The sequence below is a fragment of the Erythranthe guttata genome, chromosome 6 (genome assembly GCF_056151865.1).
Source record: "Erythranthe guttata isolate IM_541 chromosome 6, IM_541, whole genome shotgun sequence".
In the NCBI taxonomy this organism is placed as follows: Eukaryota; Viridiplantae; Streptophyta; class Magnoliopsida; order Lamiales; family Phrymaceae; genus Erythranthe; species Erythranthe guttata.
In genome coordinates, this window is record NC_142538.1 from 3614144 (window position 1) to 3637195 (window position 23052).

The following is a 23052-nucleotide window of genomic DNA, read 5'->3' on the forward strand; positions in this document are numbered from 1 at the left end:
AAACCTTACTTAAAGGTGATTGGGCCTCGGTAATAGTGACCTTCGATATTGGGCTCGTGGCCCAGTAGATAAATAATTTGTAGGCCCATTGAATTGGACCAATTAAGGATATCAGTACAGTCAAGAAACAATCCTAAAGAACTAAAGATTGAAGACATAACGAAGTTTTATATAATTGCTTGTGATATCTATAAGAACTACAGCTTGTGATTTTTATTTATATATGAAGAAAACGAACCCGAGAGAAAGATTGAAGACGTATGTATATATATATATATATATATATATATATATATATATATATATATATATATATATATATATATATAAATGAGAAGAAACAGAAAAGTTGGCCGTAAGTAAACATTTATACATTTTGGGCAAATTAGTGCAATTCCCTTAGGTATGGACAAATTACGAAAAAATCTGTATTGTTTCGGTAATTATAGCCACCGCTTCTTTTAATATTTTTACATAAAATTTATGTAATTCAGTTATTTATCGAACCAAATCTTGTATTTAGTTCGGTAAACAGTATGAAATGTTGGCGTACCGAAATTTCGGTTCAGATTTACCGAATTAACATCCCTAAATTTACCTCTTGAGGGGTCTTTTCATAAGATAATACATAGTTGATGGGGGTGGTTGTCATTACCCAAACAAGAGGGGGGTTTCGTAATTTAACCATAACTCAGGGACGTGTCCGTAATTTGCCCATATATTTTTAGTAGTATTAAAAAGAATTCAATTATACCAAAAACACATAGAACCTCGATAAATTAATACCCGATAAATTAATAACCTCGATTAAATAACATTTTTTTCCGGTCCCGACTCGGGACAACGTGCTAAATTAATAATTCTCTAAATTTATAAGTCAATACACATTCCAAAATTTTAAGAAGCCCCATATGATATATAAATTAATAATGCATTAAAATAATTCTTAAATTACATGGTATATTACATACTTTATAAATCTACGAATGCTTAATAAAAGATAATTTAATTATAGTTTGTTTCTTGTTGAAATTCACATTACATCAATCTTATCCCTTATTTTTGTTAACTTGATTAGAACTTCTGGTATTGTTTTCTCATAAGTTAACAGAAAAATGTTCAATATCATCGTTGATTTAAGAGCTTTCGTTCGTAAAACGGACTCTATAGTGCATAGAACTAACGGTAAAATGAATAATATACACGTAAAAAAAGTAAAAATAAAATGTATTTATTGAAAATAATAATAAAAATAATTTCATAAATTAATAAATTATTAATTAAAGTATAAATTAATAATTATTAATCTATTGATAAGTTAATATTTCGCTAAATTAATGAAATTTTAATAGTTATTAATTTATAGAAGTTCAACTATATTTGTTTTTTCTTGTTCTTGGATTTTTTTTTCCTCGAACGGCTTAATATTACTTACTTGGACTATAATTGCTTGTGATATATTTCTCACTTTTTAAACTTCCAAGTTAAATGTGTTTCACAAGACAATTCACATCTTTGATACATGCTGAATCCAGTCCACACATCAACTCTAATTTTACATGTGTTTGTAGCATAGACAGTACCACCTAAGTTTAGAGAATTTACTCAACAACAAATTAAGTTGAAAAACGAAATACATTACAATGAACTCCTACGACAAAAATACACTCGAGGAGCTCAAAATCATAACTTAAATTCTACAAACCGGTAATTGTTCGTGAGAAACCCACACATCATTCAATCTTGAATAATTGCTTCAAATCTATTTTTTCGGAGAATCATCAGATCTTAACTCCCTCTCGAGCTCGTCGAATTCCCACCCACCAATTTCTTCCGTAGAGTAATCCTGATTTATGTTACCGAATTCCGACTCCAGTTTTGCCAATTCTGCTTCGGGGTCCAGCATCTGCTCCGACTTAATTGTGATTGGCTTAGGGTCGTCAACTTTCCCAGCGATAAGTTTCTTTTCTGATTGTTCCGTGGAGGAATTTGTAACACTGTCCTGTGACTTTTCACCGGAAGACGACTCTATCTCTTTAGAGGGATTCTCCATTTCTAAAGTTGGTCTCTCGATGGATTCGAATTCTGCTCTTAGCTTCTCGATATTGTCGAATAGCTCTTTGACCTTCTGATTCTCTTTACTGAATGGACGTAATCCAGGTATTAATTAATATTTATAGTGCATTTAATACGAGTGTCTCGATAAAAAACCTATACGAAAAAATACAAAATCGGTTTGAGCAGTCAGACCTGGAGATTTTTCCTTGTTGGGTATAGAATTGCTCTCTCATGTTGTCCACTACGCTGAAAGTTGTTATTATCTGAGACGGAAAGAAAACAAAAAAAGAATTAATATAAATTTTCTTACACGTCTGATATCTCATGACTTGTGCCTACTCTTGGTGTTCCTAATCTTGATTACGAAGATACAAAGCGCAATAAACTTCAGTGGAAATTACTTCTGCATTTGTACGTTGGCAAAAAGGTCTACTCATATCACCAAGTTACTTGTGTTTACCTTAGCTTCATAATCCAAGTATTCCTCCTCAAGATTGCTCCTTGGGTTCAACAATTCGGAATCAACAATTTCCACTTCAGAAGTCAGTGCTAACCTGACAAGAATTTGAATACATAAAAACATGCAGACCAATTAAGGAATATCCACATTTTTTTGCAAATATAATTCAACCCAAAATACCCTTCACTTAAGCTCTTTAAGTTCTTCACGTACTTTTCAATGCGATCAATAGAAGGTCTCAGTTGTTTCTGCATCAAAATGAGAGAGATAGAAAGAAGATATCGTTCAAAAGTCTCTTAAGAACTAAAAGGGGGTTCTGCTTCAGTGTCAATGCGATTAAAAAAAAAAAAAAAAAACTACGAAGCACCTCATAAGAAGATAGCAGCTGTATAACCAAGTCTGTGAAGTAACCTTCATGTTTCTCCAGTTCGACACTTCCAAAAGAAAGTAGATAATTAGCAGAAATATAAAGTTCGATTTTCTAATTGATATGATAAAGCTCATAAATTGAAGGTAGTAAAGTAAAATCACAAGCAGTTAAGTGTAGAAACCCAAATAACATATTTAAGATTAGAGATTTCCTCTCTCAAAGCAGATGATATCGAAGTTCATAAACATACATTGTTTCCTTTTCCTTAGTCTCGACATATGAACAATGAAGAGACCAAGTATCTTCCAAGAAATTGATCCACGTGCCAAGAACATCAACTTCTGCTCGACATGAATCAATTGATTTTGTTAGCTCGTCCTCCTACATAGTTAGATGCAGCCAAATAATGTATAAGGCAACTTATAAACCCCATAGGCGACCTAAGTAAATTGGTAATACTGAGGGAAACGCATTCATCAAGGAAAAAGTGTAGCGGACCTTAGTTTTCAAATGGGCAACAATTTGATCATTAGCTTCAAAGAACTGATCCCTCTCTTCCGTTGCATTGTGAAGACGAGCTTGAGCAGCAGACAAGGAGGTATTTACCTTTTTCATCAACAATGTTCCACGTAAATTATTCAAAATCAAAGGGTTCAACTATAAATAAATCAATCAAACTTAAATTATTCATATAGGAAGTAGAAATGGAAATGGTCGTCTCAGAAAGTTAAAGAGGATGAACACCTTTTTCAATTGAGCTTCAAGTTCCTCTTTCTGTTTCTGAAGCCCAGAAATCTCAGCTGCTAGATCCTGAAAATGAATAATTGAGCCGCAATGTATAATCACATCTAGCATGTGGCAAATTATGCAATTGACCATTACGTAATATAACCTTTTCTACGTCACTAATTTCACTGGATTTGCTCACGCGGAACTTTAATGCATCTTCTTTCTGAAGCCTGCCAAAGAATTAAGGAAAGTGATACATTTACGTAGGAGGATGCAGATGAGGTAAAAAGAGATAGAAAAGAAGATAATAGGAATAGAGACAGAGCATAGACTATTGCACAAGAATAACTTAGCATAGTTAAAAGCCTTTAAAAGTATCAAGGGCATGTATATAGCAAAAACTATTTGAATTTCTAAAAGAAAATAGAACACTTTTCAATGGTAGTTCGATACCTGTTATCAGAGATGCGCTTCTCAGCTTTCGAGGAGGAGCTTGCCAGAGATTCCGATAAGACTTTCAACTTATCAACCTAAAATGCTTAGAACACAATTTCAGACATATAGACTACTATGCCATTAGAATTTCTTAGACAACTTGAAGCATGTGCTATTAGAATTTTTCAGTTCACTCGTTTGGAGGTCATATCAAATCCAGAACAAAGGGAGGCAGCATCATACATGATTTCCCACAGAAGCAAAGAACACTAACTTTTTCATTAAAAACTACTAAAAGGGGAGATTTGAAGCTAGTAGGATAAAAAGAGCGGCCCCAAATTTGAAAGGACAATGTAGGGATACGGTTCTTATGGATACATGCAATCTAGAACTGAAAAAATATAGGGTATCTTGATGCGACATGAACTCCAAAAGGTGCCCAATTCATTGAATAACTGGATTTTAGTAATATAAACATCGTCATAACCGCAACAGAAAAATGTTGATATACCCTTTCAGAATAATGTCTCACGTAAATATAAACATGGATAAAACACAACACAAGGTCCCCAGGTATACCTTTTGCAAATGAATTTCAGCTGTGTCTCCATATTTAAGAGCTTTCTTTTTCAGAAGCAGCCCTTCTAATCTGGAACAAACTCTGATATGAGCAAGTGCCTCTTTAAGAGCCTAATGAAAGAGAAAAATAATAAGACATGATACATAATGAATTTCCAGTCCTTACAAACATTGTACTTCGCTGATAGATATTTTGGCATTGAGAGTTCGAATGCAGGGAACTTGGAATGCTTGCAGTTTTAAAGACTACTTGATGGTCTAATATAAAACTTTCCACAAATTTTACGATGTAATTGACTAATGAAATAACAAAAAACTGCCCAAAAAAACTATCAGAAAACAATGAAAGATCAGGTGGCTACAGTCAAGTTCACCTCTATTGTTGGAGCATTGCTCTGTATAATGTTTGCCTCATGACCATCAGTAACATGATCTTGTGATGCCCTTAATTCAAGTTGTTTCTTCAGTGTTGAAACTTCTGCATCAATTCTGTTTGTATCACAACACGAAAAGGTAAGAAAAACCTTGTTTTGCTATACGAAACCGCAACTTACTTTCCTTTAAATGAATGCATAATCTTCAAAAAGTTCAGCTAGAGATGTGCATGGAAACCATAAACCACAAGCTGCTCAAACTGGGACAAATTTTTCAATAATGTGGCATTTTGTATAAAATTGGTTTGATATTTCTTCATGTCAATCTCACATAAATACGAATTTCCCAAAACACAAGTCCGTCAATCTCAAATAGTTGATACTTTTCATATGTATTTTTCTTGTTTCTTTAGGGATTGAAGCCAAGCTTGAAAATTAACAGCTAAATGTGGCAGCACGTAGGTTTAACGTTTGGAATATATAGGCAAGTGCCATTCTCGTAGTTGACCACAACTTTTTAGCGATGTTCATTGCTTCATACAAGACGACACTAACAAACAGCCTTTAGCGTGACATGAAAGCTTTTACCATTTCTCTCATAAAAACATATGGGAAGAGTGATCATTAAATTATTTATCTACTTTTCATGTTTAGCAGGGTATAAAGATGGAAGAGGAACTAATAACCCACTTTATAGCACTCCACTTATCTCATGATTTTTCAAATTGCATGCATTCATTTCTATCAGAGAAACTACAGGAGACGGCTTTTTTTAACATATATCAACTTGAAAATGCTTCTTTTGAATTTCAAAAAATAAAAAGTACGGAATAAATATACTAAAAAATGGCAGCATAAGCAATACATTAAATTTTCCAAACTCACATCCTCCCATACAGTCATCCTTAAAATGGAAGAAAACAGAATAAAACAACCAAGATCCAAGTTCTACAGAGAAAATAATGTTAGTGAAAGATGTGATATCCATGTGAAAATATTGGTTGCTTAACTGTGAACTATCAAATATTATCTCCATCAGAGAGAACAAGTACATGCAGTAAACAGAAGAAATAGAACCAGCGAATCTGTAATACCTTTGAATTTCCGCATTAACTTTCAACCCCGTGATAGCTCCTTCAGCAAACTGAAGCAATTCTTCTCTCTTCACCTACAAAGCAACAAATTATCAGCTATTTTTGCAGCTCATATTTCAGATACATTGAATGCACTGTTAAAGGCTTAAATATTATGGATATTATATTGCTCCTTTTCTATCAAAAAAACTTAGATCTCTTTCTAGTGGTTTCCAATTAGAGCTTAGTGTATCCCAAACACTAAAATACTAGTAGCTCAATGCACTTATACTGTGTGAGAAGGATATCCTAGAGGTCGTACATCATCCAAGATTATTATTTTCAATGTGGGGAGTTAGGTTTCACGAATAGATAAAAGTTGGATTTCAACTTGTACCAGTACTTCCTCTTGGTAGCTGGAAAAAGCTTTTGCAAGATCCTGAATGCTGCTCACTATTGCATTATGCACTGCTTTTCCTCCCATGAGACAGACACTGCAGGTGCACAATTGTAATAGAAATATCAAGTACAATAGCATTTCACCTCATATGCTCCAATAATGGAGCAATAACCGAATCTCTAAGCTAGGGCCTAAAATTAAATTAGCTATAGAAGTGGAGTAACTTACCCAAACAGCTCGAGGAGCAAAGAAACTTCATCTTCGTTTGGGGCTTCGAGAATCTACACGAACAAAAGAAAAAACCAAATCTGGAATTAGAATGTGTATAATCCAGGATTAATCATTTTTTTAGTCAATTATGGTATTGTTAATTCGAGAATATAGCTCAAAAACATGATTACCCAAAAACGAAACTAGAAGGGTTTTCTCAATTGATAAATATCTTGGATACATGGCATAAACATTACAATAGACGAAAGCACTGATATATTACTAGTTCAACGAATGAAAGTCGAGACATCATTAAAAGTTCATGAAGTACACATAGACTCGATTTTAGACAATAATATTTGCCGATTTAGATATTAAAGCCAATAATACATACCATACATATGGATATTCCCTCCAAAGCCTGACTGTACAGAAAAACATCACGAAAAGTCAATGGCTCACCACCCATATCTGAATCATAGTACAACACCTGCCAATTTGAAAGAGATTACACAATATACTTAATTTGATCGATGAAAAAAAAATCAAACAACCAAATCAGAAATTTAATCATGAGTTTATGATTCATTTGGACAAACTTGACTGCACAATTACAAAGCCGATGGTCTTTATGTTTTATGTAAACAACTCATACATATCAAAACAGCTTCACACTCTCTGAATGTAGTGACATACTAGTTAAAAATATACCAGGAAGCATATCGATGCTAACTCATGCCCTTGACACATTCCTAATGACTCAAGGTGCAGAAGAAAAGTAGATTTGATTCACAGGACTTGTGCATAAAAAGTATGCCTCACCAGGATTTGAATCTCAAATCCTTTTTTCATTCAAATCATGAATATTGTTTCTATTGTAAAGTTTCTGAGTGTGGCTGCTGCAAATTTTTTTCAGTGTGAAATTACACATGAAATCCTATTTTCAGGTACTGTAAAGTTTATAAGTAGATGAGCTTCATTTTCAAAAGCATATAATTTGGCTATGAAGAGTATCTCAGTAGCCAAGTGAGTGAAAAGAGCAGGGTAAAGTTTAAAGGGTAGAAAAGCTGATTATGATTGCGCTTTAAGTACAAAACAAATTAAGGAGGTACAGCTATATAAATACAGAGCTAACCATTGACTGTCTTCTCGGGCTCTTTGGCTCGTCAAGAAGTTGATGCTTCTCATTGTTCGTACCTCTGTCTTCAAATGTAACACCAGAAGATTTTTCAATTTCTTTTAGAACAGCTAACCATCTTCTGATCAACTCAGCTCTCTCACGTCCCCTGCATGAAACAGAAGCCTCTTCCAACCTTTTTACAGTCTGCTTGAAGCTTTTAAAACTACGACTACCCTGACATTATTAAAACGGGGGTTTATTGACAGAGGAATAAATTGAAAACTGCAACACACGTAAAATAAGAGCCAACTATCAAAATAGATCATCTGTGTTTCCAGCATGCAACTAATTTCAGGTAGAGCATATCTTCTATTATGCATTTTCAGCTTCACATTTCTAGCTTAAGACATCCTATTTTTCTAATACCGAAAGAAGCCGGGATCAATATCTTCATAAGACATAAGAATGTACGCTCGTCTTAGCCCAGTGATTGATGTTCTGGAACTCCATACGCACGCAACAGTGATATCACAACGAACCATTTAAACAACTCCACAAACAATTAGACAACACTTCCTTTTTTTCTATCAACGTTCTCTGCTAATACATAATCATATAAAACATCGTCGTGAATAACACGTATCTAGGGATTAGATATAAATATATCACTTCAATACAAGTCCAGTTTACTGACAATACTGGTGAACAACCCCAACCAAGAAATCAAAATAATAAACTATTTCAACAATATTTAATTACTATGGAAGATCATTTTGACATGCATGGTCGCTACAGTGTGAAAATGGGTACTACGCATTATTTTATCCCAAAATATAAGTGACCTAAAATTTTCATTCAATTCAAGTTTGCAAAATCCCTAAATTAAGTAAAAATATACACTCAACAATCTTATCTTCAAAGTCAACCGAGAGAGAGAGAGAGAGAGAGTTTACAATGCGATCTTGGAAGAGCTTGGCGCCTTCAGCGACAGCTTGGCCGGCGTGTTGAACGACGGTGTCGGAGAAGTTCTTCACTGTACGGGTTATGTTGTTCTTGTTCCCCACCTCCACCGCCTTGTTCACCGCCGATCGCAGCCACGACATTATTTACAGCACTCAGTCTCGATAATTTCTTCTTCTGATTGTGTTCAATTCAATCTCTGGTTCTGATTATTTCTGGTGATTTTTGGTCTAGAGTTCATGTGGGATTTCTCCCAAAGCTTCACCGGGATGGCAAATTGACTGAATCCCCGTGATACGACTGCGTTTGGTTCAATGACTTTGATGTGCCCAATTAGGGATAGAAATTGGGATAGAATTCGATCAATTTTAGATTTTAGATTAGAGTGATTGATCTCATTTCAATTTTTAAACACGATTTCCAATTATAATTTCAATTTTTGGTTTCAATCGTAATTATACGTGAATATTATTATTTTTTTTTTTTTTTTTTTTTAAAAGGGATCAATTTCGATTCGATTCGATTCTAGAAAACAGTATAATTTTTTTAATTACAAGCAAAATAGTAAAGCCTAAAATTGGTGTAATTTTTTTTAATTATCTGATATATCTATTGGGCTGGCCCAATTAATCTATTATTTATTTATTTATTGGGCCACGGATCCAGTTCAGAAGTTATTACACTAAAGTTCAATCATCTTCGAATGAGGTTTGGCTCGATAAATTAATATCGACCCAATCAAGAAACTATAAATATAACTTAATCCATTAAATTAAGGTACCGTTGTTTTTACTTAAGCAATCTAGCTATTATAATATTCTCTCGAATATTTCACGAATCAAATATCTGACTTAAGCATCGACGAGGCTTCCGCCGTTCAACCATCGGCTTAGTTCGTTTACTTTCTATCACATGAATCTCGAGATTATTAATGTGTGTCAAGATTATCTAGCACGTGATAAGTAATTCGATTCATCTCTTCGACTATATTTATTGTACGTGATTAAAATGCATCATCATTATCCAATGAACTCCTAAAAGAACAAATAAAATGATTTATTATTTTTAAAACATCAAATACATAAATGAATTAGTATTAATGAGGTATATTACTAAATATAAACATAGCCGAGTGTCATGCTTTCAACAACAAAGAGAATAGTCTCATAAGAAATGATCTAACAGTTCGAGTAAGTGATGAGTGTTAATTGACCCAAATTCCAATCTCATTATTAACGGCCGCTAAGTTGAGTTTGTCAAAGATCAGCCTAGTGCAATTTACAGTGCACTTAATTATATAATCGGCTACGAGTTCCTTCATAACAAAACATTAAAAAAAATCAAATATGCTATTTTTTTCAATTACTCAAAAGTTTGGAGATGATTCAGTGAAAACAACCCAAAGTGATAGGTACATATATGAATTATTCCACTAATGCTGACATAAAAGTTAGATATTTCCCCTTTTTATACATACGCAAAGATTTAAAAGGAAATAAATGAAGATGGTTTTAAATGAATTCTCTTTATTTTTTCCTTATTAAAGCAAAGCAGATTTTCAATTCAAACAAATGACGCAAGAACTGTTACATTTTAGAACTAACTATAACAAAAATTCTTACAAATTTGGGTTGTACAAACAGTAGATCACCTTCCACACCTAATTTTATTGCACAGTGTACCGTTGAAAAATAACATCCATCCACATCTATTTTAATTTATATATAATAATTAAATTAAATAACCAGACGTGTGGATAAAAGATTAGGAGATTTAGGTCACCTCTCACATCTTCTTCCATTTTGCATGCATCATCAATTAGTATATATTGGTACTCAAAATCGCTATTCTGTAATTATAAGCCTTCATTCATTTTTTCTTTTTGCAAATAAAGTGCTTTGCCAGCAAAACACGCTTCTTAGAAATATATATATAATTTAAAAAAAGCGCTGTTTTAATTTGTTGTACAACTTCTCACCTACTTTTAACCAGCCGGAGTATGTATGCTTCTTCTTCTTCTTCTTCATCTTGCTAAAATATAGTGAAGATACAGTTGAACCATAAATACATCGGCAATAATTATATCTCGGATATTATTCAGCCATGTCGAGGGTGGAAGGTGGCAGTAATGCGTCATCATCTCCGCCGGTACGAGACAGCGTTCCGTTCTACGACCGGAGAGACGTGGCGGCGGTGGAGATGCTGAGCGGCGGTGGAGGCAACCATTTTTCAGCGACGCTCGGGCAGCTTCTGAAACGCGTCGGAGATGTGAGGAAGGAGGTCACCGGAGACGAGACTCCGGTGCACCAGGTGCTTGACGTGAACGACGGCGGCGGCGGCGGAATCGGGAGCATGTCTCAGTCTCTCCCTTTTGTTCTGTCGTTCAGTAACATCACCTACAGTATCAAAGTCCGCCGGAAAGTTACTCCTCAGAGCCTGTTCCGCCGCCGCCCTACGGCGGCGGACCCAGTCTCCGGCGAAACGCTGTTTTCCGCGACGAAGACGATCCTGAATGATATCTCCGGCGAGGCGCGCGACGGTGAGATCATGGCGGTTATGGGAGCCTCCGGCTCGGGGAAGTCGACGCTGATCGACGCGCTGGCGAACCGGATGGCTAAGGGAAGCTTGAAAGGCGGCGTCACACTCAACGGCGAGCAGCTGGAATCCAGGTTGCTGAAGGTGATCTCCGCCTACGTAATGCAGGACGATCTCCTCTTCCCCATGCTCACCGTCGAGGAAACCCTAATGTTCGCGGCGGAGTTCCGCCTCCCGAGAACCCTATCCAAGTCCAAGAAGAAGCTCCGCGTCCAAGCCCTCATCGACCAGCTGGGCCTCCGAAACGCCGCCACCACCGTCATCGGCGACGAGGGCCACCGCGGCGTCTCCGGCGGAGAGCGGCGGCGCGTGTCCATCGGAACCGACATAATCCACGACCCGATCCTACTGTTCCTCGACGAACCGACCTCCGGCCTCGACTCCACCAGCGCGTACATGGTGGTGAAGGTTCTGCAGAGAATCGCGCAGAGCGGAAGCATCGTCATCATGTCGATCCACCAGCCGAGTTACCGGATACTCGGGTTACTGGACCGGATGATATTTCTGTCACGTGGCCAGACGGTTTACAGTGGGCCCCCCTCGAACCTGCCCGTTTATTTCTCCGACTTTGGCCACCCGATCCCGGACAACGAGAACAAAACCGAGTTCGCTCTCGATTTGATTCGGGAACTCGAAGGCTCACCCGGCGGAACTAAAACCCTCGTCGAATTCAACAAATCATGGCAGCAATCATTAAAAAATAATAACAACAACCCGACGACGACAAATAACTCCGACCAATCAGCGACGAACACGTCGAATCTGTCGCTAAAAGAAGCCATAAGCGCCAGCATTTCGAGAGGGAAGCTAGTGTCCGGCGCGACGACAAACAGCACCGCCGTCAATAGGCTAGTCCCCACATTCGCAAACCCTTCGTGGATCGAAATGGCCGTACTTTCGAAAAGATCCTTCACAAACTCAAGGCGGATGCCGGAGCTATTCGGCGTCCGCCTTGGCGCAGTCATGGTGACCGGCTTCATCCTGGCCACCATGTTCTGGCGGCTCGACAACTCCCCACGAGGTGTCCAGGAGCGGCTAGGGTTCTTCGCATTCGCAATGTCCACCACATTCTACACGTGCGCCGACGCGCTGCCGGTGTTCCTCCAGGAGAGGTACGTCTTCATGAGAGAAACCGCGTACAACGCGTACCGCAGATCCTCCTACGTGGTGTCCCACTCGCTGGTGGCGCTGCCGTCGCTACTTTTTCTCTCTCTAGCTTTCGCCGCCACAACCTTCTGGGCTGTGGGACTCGACGGAGGATTCTTCTTCTACTTCCTCATCATCTTCGCCTCCTTCTGGGCGGGGAGCTCGTTCGTCACGTTCCTCTCCGGGGTGGTGCCGCACGTGATGCTGGGGTACACGATCGTGGTGGCGATCCTGGCCTACTTTCTGCTCTTCAGTGGGTTCTTCATCAACCGGGACAGGATTCCGGCGTACTGGATATGGTTCCATTACTTGTCGCTGGTGAAGTACCCGTACGAGGCGGTGCTGCAGAACGAGTTCGAGGATCCGGTGAAGTGCTTCGTGCGTGGGATTCAGATATTCGACAACACGCCGCTCGGGTCGGTGCCGAACGCGCTGAAGGTGAAGCTTCTCGACGGGATGAGTAGCTCCTTGGGGTTGAAGATCACGAGCACCACGTGCGTCACCACCGGAGCGGATATACTGCAGCAGCAGGGGATTACTGACCTCACCAAGTGGAGCTGCTTGTGGGTTACGGTGGCGTGGGGGTTCTTGTTCAGGGTTCTTTTCTACTTGTCTCTTTTGGCCGGCAGCAAGAACAAGAGGAGCTAACCGCCGGCGCCGGCGGGGGTTTATTGCAGAAACATTACCACTGTTTTTTTTTCTTTTTTTTTTTAAGTTGTATTATCTGTATTATTAATATTGAATTGAATGGGATTTTGTTCTTAATCATATAAATATATATATAAATTTTTTTCTTGCCTCAATAATCAATATAAGTCAATGTGAATTTTCAATTTTGACTAAATGTGATTGATTTTTGTCTTGGTCTTTTTAATCAATTAATCATATTTTGTATTAGTTATATTAGATGGTATTGGGTTGATTGTCTATAAAAGCCGGCTTTTGAGATCCCACACCGGGTGAAATACACCGAGTAGATCTTTACCATTCATATACACACAAACACACACACCATATGTGTAGATCAACGGTAAAAAATCATCCGGTGTAATCTTCACCGGGTGTAGAATAGATAAAACCATAAAAGCCTTAGGGCATCTCCAACGCTGCCATCAAATGAGGCCCCAAATAAAATAACCGCCTGTTTGATGGCTGGAGTTCGAAAAAAAACATCCAAGGGAGCCATCAAACCAGACCCTATTTTGGGGCTCCCTTCCCTTTGCCATCAAATATGGGTCTGAAAATGGGGAGCTAAAATTTGAGGGAACTTCTAAGGATTTTTTTACATTAAATTAAAAAAGATGACCCAATTTGGGGTTTTTGCACTGGAGTAAAAAACTTTTATAGAGGCCCCAAAACACTGTATCATACCCAAAAAGAGTGTTTGATGTCCCCTTTTTAAGACCTTGCGTTGGAGATGCCCTTAGAAAGCCCATACAAGCATTGTTCAAATCGATGGGCCTATAGTTCTTTAGTATAAGCCCAAACTTTTATTTCATGGTGAATTTATACCACCTATATCACTAAGGCATCGTTTGACTGGAGAGATTAACTATGATTAACTAAATAATTTGAACTTTATTTGATATTTGACATCCCAATAACTTGTCACATTGATTTGCAATTATTATGTTATCATATGCTTTAATCTTGCCTTATATGAATGTTTTTTATCGAATTATCGAAGGTCCAATAATATAATTAAGTTTAATTAGATTATTTAATCTTATCTTGGCAACAAACAAGAATTCTTGAACACTGATTCGAACATGTTATTTAATTTAGTTTAAATTACAAAACTCCCCTGAACTTAGGCTAAATAACAAAAAACACCCCCACGTATCCATAATAACCAAAACCTCCTCTGATTAACTGTTGATCGAGTTTTTTAACAGAAAATGTGTACAAACTATTATACCTTTTATTAAATAGGTGAGAAATAAAATAAAGTATTTGAAATTGTGTAAATCAATTCCCTGAAATAAAAAAAAAAATCAGTGAAATCACATTGTAAGGGGTTGGTGTAAGACGAAAACAAACCTCAAGGGTTTTTTGATAATTACGAATAAGTGGGGGTATTTTTCGTTATTTATCATAAGTTCAGGGGTTTTTCGTAAATTACCCATAATCAAAATTGAAAATTCTATGTCATAAATGATAAGACAGAACGTGGTTTGGGTGGTCCCCATTGAAAACTGAGTTTCAACAGTACAAACAATTGTGACTCAGTATAGTAAACTGAGCTTAGCTGTATATGAATTCCGCCATTACCAATTCTCTCTCAAATCTCTGTAAAAAAATGAATATTCCCTTTATGTCAAACCCTCAATCCTATCTCCTACTCGTTTTGCTTATTTTCTCGCAATCACCGATAATCCGCTGCCGGAATCTGGTCCTTAATCAACAACAACAACAATTTAATAACGGCGCCGGCGACGGCGATGATTCTCTCACATACATTTGGCCGTTGCCTTGGCAGCACACTTCCGGCAACCAAACCCTCACCGTTAACCCCAATCTCTCGCTCGTCACAAGCGGAAATGGCAGCAATTCTCTTATCGTTTCCGAAGCATTTGACAGATACAAAAAAATCATATTCAAACACACCAGCTCGAAGCTGTCCGGCACCGGAATTGACTACGATCTTAACAAGCTCAGTGTCGTTGTTCACTCGGACAACGAAGATGTATAATTTTCGGAGTTTGTTAACCGTCGTGTTTCGTTTTTTTTTTTTTAATTTTTTTTCCTTATTTTTTGTTTGGATTTTGTAGCTCCAACTTGGAGTTGACGAGAGCTACACTTTGATGGTGGCTGCGACCGATAAGCTTTCGATAATTGGGGAAATCACAATTGAGGTGCATATATGTATATCAGTATATGTACATGTATATCTATTTTAAGATTGGCTTTATTGAATGTGTTTTACTGTCTTATTGGATGGATGGATGGATGGATGGATGGATGGGTTATTTTTTGCACTAGTTAATCTTCGATGCAATTAATTTGGGTAGATGCCTATCATGGAAAAATCGAGCACCCGATGCCATACAGTATCGGCTCAGTTCTATAGGTTGTAAGCATTGTAAGGATTTACAGGCAAATGTTAGATGTGATTTTCCAACATTACACTCGCCATATTGTTTAAAGATATACATATAGATGAAAATGTTCTTTGGGGGTTGAGATAACTTTTGAATGACAGAATACAGATCCTTCCTCGTGTTTTTTTCTTTCGGGACGAGACTATGTAGTTTCATGATGTCTATTTGATCATATTGTTAATGAGATATATATATAGAATTATCCTTACAAATATTTTCTTGTGGTTGATCTTGGGAGTTCATGAGGAAGTTGGTCGGACCTTGTAGTCTTCTTGTTAACTAGCTTATGTTCATGTTTTTAAATTTCCATCTTATATAAATTTCACGTCTGCATTTTTTCATTTCAACCAACCACTAATATAGTTGGAAACTTGGAATATGACATCAACTTCTTGTTGACTTCGATGAAACTGACTGATTTTTCATGGTTTAAGTTTCATATTCGTATTATTTTTCCTTTTCCCAATATCAGTTTTTGCTAATATTTGTTATTATGTCATATGCTGCAGGCAGATTCCGTCTACGGCGCTTTGCGTGGTCTAGAGGTACCTTAGATTATTGTAGATAAATGATTTTATAATATACAGCCAAAAATATGTGCAATAAATGTGTTCTTGGGTTTCGGGTTGAAATGTGTGCTTGGTTTTCAGTTAAAAATGAGGAATGCAATCAGTGTCCTCTAATATTTTTCTTTATTGTGCTTTTTGTTCAGACTCTAAGCCAGCTATGTGCTTTTGATTATGGAACCAAATCAGTAAAAATATACAATGCTCCATGGTACATCCAGGATAAGCCGAGATTCAAATATCGGGGGCTTATGCTTGGTAAGTAGAATAATTTCGTGTCTGACATTCTATTTCTTTCAATTGTTATCGTCCTATACAGGGTTTCTTGGAAATGAATTTCATTTTTGCATGTTTTTGCAGATACTTCGAGGCACTATTTACCAATGGAAATAATCAAGCAAGTTATAGAATCTATGTCATATGCTAAACTTGTAAGATATGTTAATTATTACGTCAATGCTCTTTATACAAAGTTCCAGATTTAAAGTATTTTGTTGATTGCATTCAGTAGAATGTCCTCCACTGGCACATCATAGATGAAGAATCATTTCCACTTGAAGTGCCAACATATCCAAATTTGTGGAAAGGCGCATACACGAAATGGGAGAGATATACCGTAGATGATGCTTCTGAAATTGTTAAGTAAGTTTCTCTTATAATTTTGTTACTTCATAGACCTTAAATTCTTCTGAGAATGACTAATGTCTAGGATGAAAGTAAGTTCCTTGTTAGAGTTTGCATTGATCCTGACTTTTTAGCATTAGTGTTGATAATATTCAAGATACTAAGTTGCTATGGGTTTTGGGTCATAATATTTTCTGTTGCAAGTCCTGATGGACTTTCCAGCTGTTTAAAATAGCTAATGCAGGAATCATAACGTCGTCGATGTGATGGTTCTTTTGTCTTCACCCGACTCTACAAATTGTGATTTTAATTTTCCGTCCGACAGGATTAACCCATATTCTCTTGTTCTTTTCAATATTTTTTTCCCATTACAAAAACTAATGATTTTGTTATTACTCTTTGTATTCTCCATGTGGGCTGGCCTACATTGAAGTTTCGCAAAAATGAGAGGTATGTTCTCAGGATCGAGAAAAGAAATATAATTTTCTCTAGTATTTTATTCAGTTTCAGTTGGATAATATTTCATTCAGTTCCAGTTGGTTGATTCTTAAATAATTTCATATACTACGAATATCAAATTCATTACTCAAATATTAGAGCTATTTCTTAACCATTAAGTGGATACGAAATCATCCAAAATTTGGAGCCACTTTAATCCTCTCCATTACTGCAAGAATTTATTTTGTTTCAAGACACTGATACCCTATCCTCTTATTAACGAGATCATTGGTCAACTTACATGCTTGAGTTTTTCTGGTGCAAGTTTTAGCCGTAAGGTAATTCAATCTGTTCTATTGCAGGTATTAATGTTATGGCAGAAGTTGACGTTCCTGGGCATGCAGAGTCATGGTAAAGCTTAAGAGATAAAGATAAATCTATAACCTATTCAAGTTTTGACCTTCATCTGAAACTGAAAATTGCCTTTTTGCTTAGTATATTCTTATCAAGTTTCATATTGTAGTGCCTTTAGTTCTTACTGCGCTTTGTTTCTGACAAATGGTTCTTATGTTCATAAATCCTGCTGTCCTGTTTACCTCTTGAGGGTAAGTTTCAATTGATAGTTGGATGGCTGGTATTGTTATAAAAGTGAGTCTAATCTCACGATTATAACCTGCATCTATTCTCTATGTTTATGAATGATTCCCAGAGCGAGCCCATCAGGTCATGTTTATGTATGTAAATAGTGATTCATAAGTTATGAATACATTGCTGGAACTTATGCCCACTCCCACAATTCCTGGATGAGCGTTTTGACGAGGAATTAGAGCTTTTAGAATCCTGCTTCTGTTAGCTTTTTGATTTTCCAAATTATCTACGTGAGATGTTTTGCTTGTTCATTTTTGGAGTTCTCGTGTGTCAAAATCCCGTGTTTTTTCTTCAGGAGACTCATAAACTCGACCATGTTTTGATGATAGAATAATTATAAACTTCGAAAGCTTCACATTGCTCAATGGTCTTTTTATTGTTAATATACTGTAGATAGGCATTGACCATATTAATTCGAGGATGTTCTGGGTATCTTTACTCTCTGATTAATTAAACTTGGGGAACATGGGCTAATAGGTTCCATACAATGCCTACGTTTATTCAGAAATCAATTTAACTTATATGTGTGTATGTGTGTATTTGGAATTCATGAAGACCTTCAACGTATACATTTTCAAAAGAGGCTTGTTTGTTTGCAGGGGAACAGGATATCCTGATCTATGGCCATCTGCTTCCTGCAAAGAGCCTCTGGACGTGTCTAAAAACTTTACATTTGATTTGATCTCTGGCATACTGTCAGGTCAAGATACGTTTATGATATACTTGCATTAATAAGTCTAAATTATGAGACGTAAACGTCCCTGTGCATACTCTCTGTGATCATGGAGTAATTTCCATTTGCAGATATGAGGAAGATTTTTCCGTTTGAACTTTTCCATTTAGGTGGTGATGAGGTTCATACAGGTCAAGCCATTCTTTTCCTTTCTTATCTTTTATCTTTTATCCAAAGTATCTCTAACTTCAAACTTTACGAGAGGAAAAGATAAAACGTATATCTTCTCTATTTGCTGCCTCTATCCTGTGATATCCTTCTCACTCTACTTATTTAAGATTCATGCAGATTGTTGGACGTCAACTCCACATGTGAACCAATGGTAAATTCCCACCACCTTCATTGGCGTTTTAGTAGCGTACTGTTTTCTTATGTTCTCAGGACCAGAAATTTGTACCACAATCTCTACACTCTAAGATATACCTTATGGTTACAAATTCAATATGTAGGCTTCAAGATCAAAATATGACGGGTAAAGATGCATACAAATATTTCGTACTCAGAGCTCAGGAAATAGCAGTAGCATTAAATTGGACTCCTGTTAACTGGTAAGTGTTCGATTTATAGTTTTCCTATAGAAATTTTAGTTAACTGGAGATGATTCTTCGTCAACTTCCTCTCTCCCTGACATTTTTCATTCGAAAGCTGAAACTAATAGTTTTAAAATTTTAAAATCAAGCTAATGTAGAGCCTAAATAGTGCAAATAGGATAAATGCAAGGTTATGATAATTTCATTGTTTTGCCAGGGAAGAAACCTTCAACAGCTTCCCAGAAAGTCTGAACAACGAGACTGTGGTGCATAACTGGTGAGTTTGTCTAGTTAAAACAAGGACATATTGAACTGTGTCTGAAATAATAGTAACTTCCGAGGCATAAAGACCCTTTCATGGTAAATATACAGGTTGGGATCTGGTGTTTGCCCAAAGGCAGTTGCAAAAGGTTTTAGATGCATATTTAGCAACCAAGGTGTATGGTATCTTGACCACTTGGATGTGCCTTGGGATTCAGTCTACTATGCCGATCCATTGGAAGATATAATAGATTCTTCGGAACAAAAACTCGTGCTTGGTGGAGAAGTTTGCATGTGGGGTGAAACAGCCGATGCCTCGAATGTTCAGCAAACAATATGGCCTCGAGCAGCAGCCGCTGCAGGTATTTGTTAGTTTATTGATAATGAAATATGATAAATATTAGCATATATCGTTCGAACTTGTTTTACGCTATCGTGAGAAAAACAATTGAAAAGTATATATCTCATATTAAAGCTAGCCACTATTAATTAATAGCGTAAAACAAATTTTAAATCTTAGTTTTGCTGCTTGTTCGTGTAGAGCGCTTATGGAGCGAGGCGGATACTGCATCGTCAAGAAACACAAGTGTTCTGCCAAGATTGGAGTATTTCCGTTGTCTTTTGACGAGGCGTGGAGTTCAAGCTGCCCCAGTTCAAAATTTCTATGCTCGATCTCCACCAACCGGCACAGGATCATGCTACTCCCAGTGAAATAAAGCAAGCTCATTATATTTGTGTTGGATTCGAACATATATAATTTCTGTAAGTAATTGATTTATTTCCATTTCTGTTACGTGTTATTGTATCGTCAATCACGACTGCCTCGAAGTAATATCGATTTTTCTAGTGACGGTTGGTAAGAGTCATGTATCTTAATCTATTGCATGTTTTCTTCTTGAAGTTACAAGATACAACGAAATCCAGACAGATAGAAAATGTATAGTCAAATATAAAATGTCCCATCAGACTTTGGTTTATAAATTAGTCAACGGGCAGGCGAATAGGGGTCAACATGCAAGATACCTCGACAGGTGAGAAAGACAACTCAGGATAATTAATCATCAGAAATCCAAACTTGGTCAAACCCTTTTAAGTATTTATTCAGAAGTCGTTGATGCCATCCATACAATTGAGGACAAACTGTCAAATTATTATTATTATTATTATCATTTTATAAAACCAGGGTTGATAAATTAGAAGCCTATACGTACAAATACTAGTATATATATGTATATCCTTCATCGAAGCAAGTTAGTAGAGGTGATTGATTGTATAATCATCATCGATCGAGAATGAAGAACACCATTCTGTCGCGGCTATCTTCGTATCCCTACGACAACGGTAACGATAAATTATATTTTTCTCATTGAAATATATCTTGCCCGTTTATTGAATTTTCTGTTTCAGACTGCAACGAAGTGGTGGCTGACATTCTTTTTCCAATAAGCAGCAACTTGTAAGTACAAATGTTATTACTAATCCTCAAAATTTTGACGGTTCTGTATGCAGAGCCGGAACCAGAAAGTTGTTCAGATTGACGATGAAAACATAAAATTAAATATTTTTTCGTTAGAATAATCAAAAAATTTTAATCAATTTTTTTTTTTTTTTTTTGGCGTAAGTTAGAATTTGAAATATATTTATTTCAAACAGGATTGGTATCGGCCATGATAATAGTTTGTGCACGTATGGAGGAGATCGCTTTCTTAATCACGAGTTTGGTGTAAGTGAAAATATGAAATTAGCCCCCCCTTGTGAAGGTGAAACTACTCTCCTGGATTTTTCCCTACAAGACCACAACATCTTTGGCACATTATCACGGGACAATAATTGGGTGCAACAAACTAATAATGTATGAAACTTGATTAGTATTATTAGTAATTATCATAATTATTAATTTCCTTTAATTAATGCAATTTTAAATTTTAGGAGGAGGAGCTTCACCTCGTTGGAAATTCAAGAAAGCGTTCGTTCGAGACAACCGATCGAAATTCTTCTAGTGCTTCTGTATCTAAGAAAAGACCAATGCTACCTTTTCAAGAACACTTGCCAAATATACAAACACAAAAGGTATATATAGTTAATGCATGCGTCATATATAAATAACGTAGTTAATTACCGTATATTAGAAATTGTAATCGATCGAGTATCTAATTATGAAACGGGAGCGGATGCATGCAGGCGGCACCGGTGAGGAGATCAAGCCAAAAGTTAACACACAAAATTACTGCTCTTCAAAAGCTAGTTTCTCCATATGGCAAGGTAAAAAGAAAAACAAACAGGAAAGATAATTGCAGCTTAATTATTTTAGAACAACATTAATTAATCATTGACCCAAATTGCTGCAAATTCACTTTGAACATTTGAATGTAATTTCAAGTGAGTTTAATTTAATTAAATGTAATCAATTTGCAGACAGATACAGCTTCAGTGCTTCTAGAAGCTTCCATTTCAATCAAGGCACTTCAACATCAGATTCAGGTTTAAATATTCCAGGACTTTTCTCCACCTTAAATTTTAATTTGAACCTTTACAAATCAAATCAAATGTTCCATTTTTCATTTATTGAATTTTTTAATTTAATTTTAATTTTTTTTTTGCAGGAATTTTTTGACATGGTAAACATTTTGCTACTTTATATCCACCGACACTTATAATTTGGTTTCATAATTAATCAAAAGAAAATATTCATATAATTTTATTGCAAATTAAATACATGTTTAATTAAGTTTGTCTTAGTTTCACAAGTACAAAAATTCATGTCCTTAATTTGACAATTATACTTTTTTTTTATTTTCATGGCAGAGAGGAGAAAAAAGATCAAACCTTCAAAGCAAGGGGCTTTGCTTGGTGCCAGCTGTCATTCTTAAACAATTTGAATAACCTTAATTAGCCTACTCAACATTTATTATAAATAGTTTAATTAGCTCTAATTTAATAATTTAAATCTATATTTTAATTAGTTTTTGTTGTTGGTATTAAAACCTTGTATGTGAGATCATAAATTGTCTCACTTCATAATGTTGCATGATTGGTGCATGTTGTTAGGTACTATTTCAAAAGAAAATGTTATTCTAAAATAATGAATTAGAACACAACAATAACTATTTTAACACAATGAATCATTTTATTTATTTACCTACGTAGACGACTAATCATAGTCGATTAAGAGGGTGTTTGGCTAAGCTTATAAAATGTTAAAAGGAGCTTATAAGATGTTTTAGAGCTTATAAGCTCTTCCAAAGTGTTTGGTAATTTTTTAGAAAAAGATCTTAATTTTTTTTAAAATAAGCTGTTGGAGAGCAAATAAGATCTTTTTAAATAAGTACCTCTACCCCACCTTTTTATTTAAGATCTTTTAATGAGTAAAAATAGGAAATAAGCTCATTATCCAAACACTTTAAAAATTAATCCTAAAAATAAGATGTAACAGCTTATCAGCTCTTAAAACATCTTATAAGACGTAAGAGCTTATCAACTGTTTAAAATAAGCTTAACCAAACACCCTCTAAGAAGGTGTTTGGCTAAGCTTATAAGATGTTAAAATGAGTTTATAAGATGGTTTAGAGCTTATCTTTCAAAGTGTTTGGTAATTTTTAAGAAAAAAATCTTAATTTTTTTTAAAATAGGCTGTTGGAGAGC

At 36.1% G+C, this 23052-nt stretch overlaps 4 protein-coding genes across 6 annotated transcripts; 3 read left to right on the forward strand and 1 right to left on the reverse strand.

Moving 5' to 3' along the window:
* Positions 1–1493: 1493 nt before the first annotated feature.
* Positions 1494–9241, reverse strand: LOC105977698 (uncharacterized). Of its 2 annotated transcripts, none has more exons than XM_013003047.2 (18): positions 8762–9241; positions 7824–8042; positions 7083–7178; positions 6707–6759; positions 6476–6572; positions 6100–6173; positions 5006–5120; positions 4632–4742; positions 4071–4147; positions 3781–3847; positions 3633–3698; positions 3387–3494; positions 3139–3269; positions 2886–2952; positions 2732–2766; positions 2519–2612; positions 2251–2321; positions 1494–2141 (listed from the first exon to the last, which is right to left on the reverse strand). In XM_013003047.2, the coding sequence occupies exons 1-18, from the start codon at positions 8909–8911 to the stop codon at positions 1763–1765; spliced, it is 2010 nt and encodes a 669-aa protein (XP_012858501.1). In that variant the 5' UTR covers positions 8912–9241; the 3' UTR covers positions 1494–1762. The 2 variants fall into 2 exon arrangements, with proteins under 2 accessions (XP_012858501.1, XP_012858500.1); XM_013003046.2 differs by having other exon boundaries at positions 2699–2766.
* A 1283-nt stretch (positions 9242–10524) lies between these two features.
* Positions 10525–13312, forward strand: LOC105978012 (ABC transporter G family member 1-like). The gene has a single exon (XM_013003417.2). It carries the CDS (start codon positions 10872–10874, stop codon positions 13155–13157), a length of 2286 nt encoding a protein of 761 aa, XP_012858871.2. The 5' UTR covers positions 10525–10871; the 3' UTR covers positions 13158–13312.
* Positions 13313–14654: 1342 nt separating this feature from the next.
* On the forward strand, positions 14655–20270 carry HEXO1 (beta-hexosaminidase 1). Its single transcript, XM_013003142.2, has 15 exons — positions 14655–15195; positions 15281–15364; positions 16120–16155; positions 16323–16434; positions 16537–16607; positions 16688–16818; positions 17234–17250; positions 17601–17649; positions 18486–18586; positions 18691–18750; positions 18908–18941; positions 19069–19167; positions 19367–19426; positions 19522–19772; positions 19952–20270. Exons 1-15 carry the CDS (start codon positions 14764–14766, stop codon positions 20119–20121), a joined length of 1707 nt encoding a protein of 568 aa, XP_012858596.2. The 5' UTR covers positions 14655–14763; the 3' UTR covers positions 20122–20270.
* A 283-nt stretch (positions 20271–20553) lies between these two features.
* LOC105977491 (uncharacterized) lies at positions 20554–22477 on the forward strand. 2 transcript variants are annotated; one of them, XM_088819497.1, is made up of 8 exons: positions 20554–20751; positions 20818–20866; positions 21064–21262; positions 21340–21480; positions 21592–21672; positions 21826–21891; positions 22014–22028; positions 22216–22477. In XM_088819497.1, exons 1-8 carry the CDS (start codon positions 20703–20705, stop codon positions 22291–22293), a joined length of 678 nt encoding a protein of 225 aa, XP_088675623.1. In that variant the 5' UTR covers positions 20554–20702; the 3' UTR covers positions 22294–22477. The 2 variants fall into 2 exon arrangements, with proteins under 2 accessions (XP_088675623.1, XP_088675624.1); XM_088819498.1 differs by lacking the exon at positions 22014–22028.
* Positions 22478–23052: the final 575 nt, after the last annotated feature.

Bases quoted from the DNA above. Each gene is read 5' to 3' on its own strand.
- LOC105978012 (XM_013003417.2), top strand. From the start codon at position 10,872: ATGTCGAGGGTGGAAGGTGGCAGTAATGCGTCATCATCTCCGCCGGTA.
- LOC105977698 (XM_013003046.2), bottom strand. From the start codon at position 8,911: ATGTCGTGGCTGCGATCGGCGGTGAACAAGGCGGTGGAGGTGGGGAAC. The intron at 4,743-5,005 runs GTGAACTTGACT...CTCTTTCATTAG, and splicing joins GCAATGCTCCAACAATAGAG to GCTCTTAAAGAGGCACTTGC. The intron at 2,142-2,250 runs GTCTGACTGCTC...ACGTCCATTCAG, and splicing joins CAACAAGGAAAAATCTCCAG to TAAAGAGAATCAGAAGGTCA.
- LOC105977491 (XM_088819497.1), top strand. From the start codon at position 20,703: ATGAAGAACACCATTCTGTCGCGGCTATCTTCGTATCCCTACGACAAC. The intron at 20,752-20,817 runs GTAACGATAAAT...TTTCTGTTTCAG, and splicing joins TTCGTATCCCTACGACAACG to ACTGCAACGAAGTGGTGGCT. The intron at 21,481-21,591 runs GTATATATAGTT...GGATGCATGCAG, and splicing joins CAAATATACAAACACAAAAG to GCGGCACCGGTGAGGAGATC.
- HEXO1 (XM_013003142.2), top strand. From the start codon at position 14,764: ATGAATTCCGCCATTACCAATTCTCTCTCAAATCTCTGTAAAAAAATG. The intron at 16,156-16,322 runs GTACCTTAGATT...CTTTTTGTTCAG, and splicing joins GCGCTTTGCGTGGTCTAGAG to ACTCTAAGCCAGCTATGTGC. The intron at 17,650-18,485 runs GTAAAGCTTAAG...GTTTGTTTGCAG, and splicing joins CCTGGGCATGCAGAGTCATG to GGGAACAGGATATCCTGATC.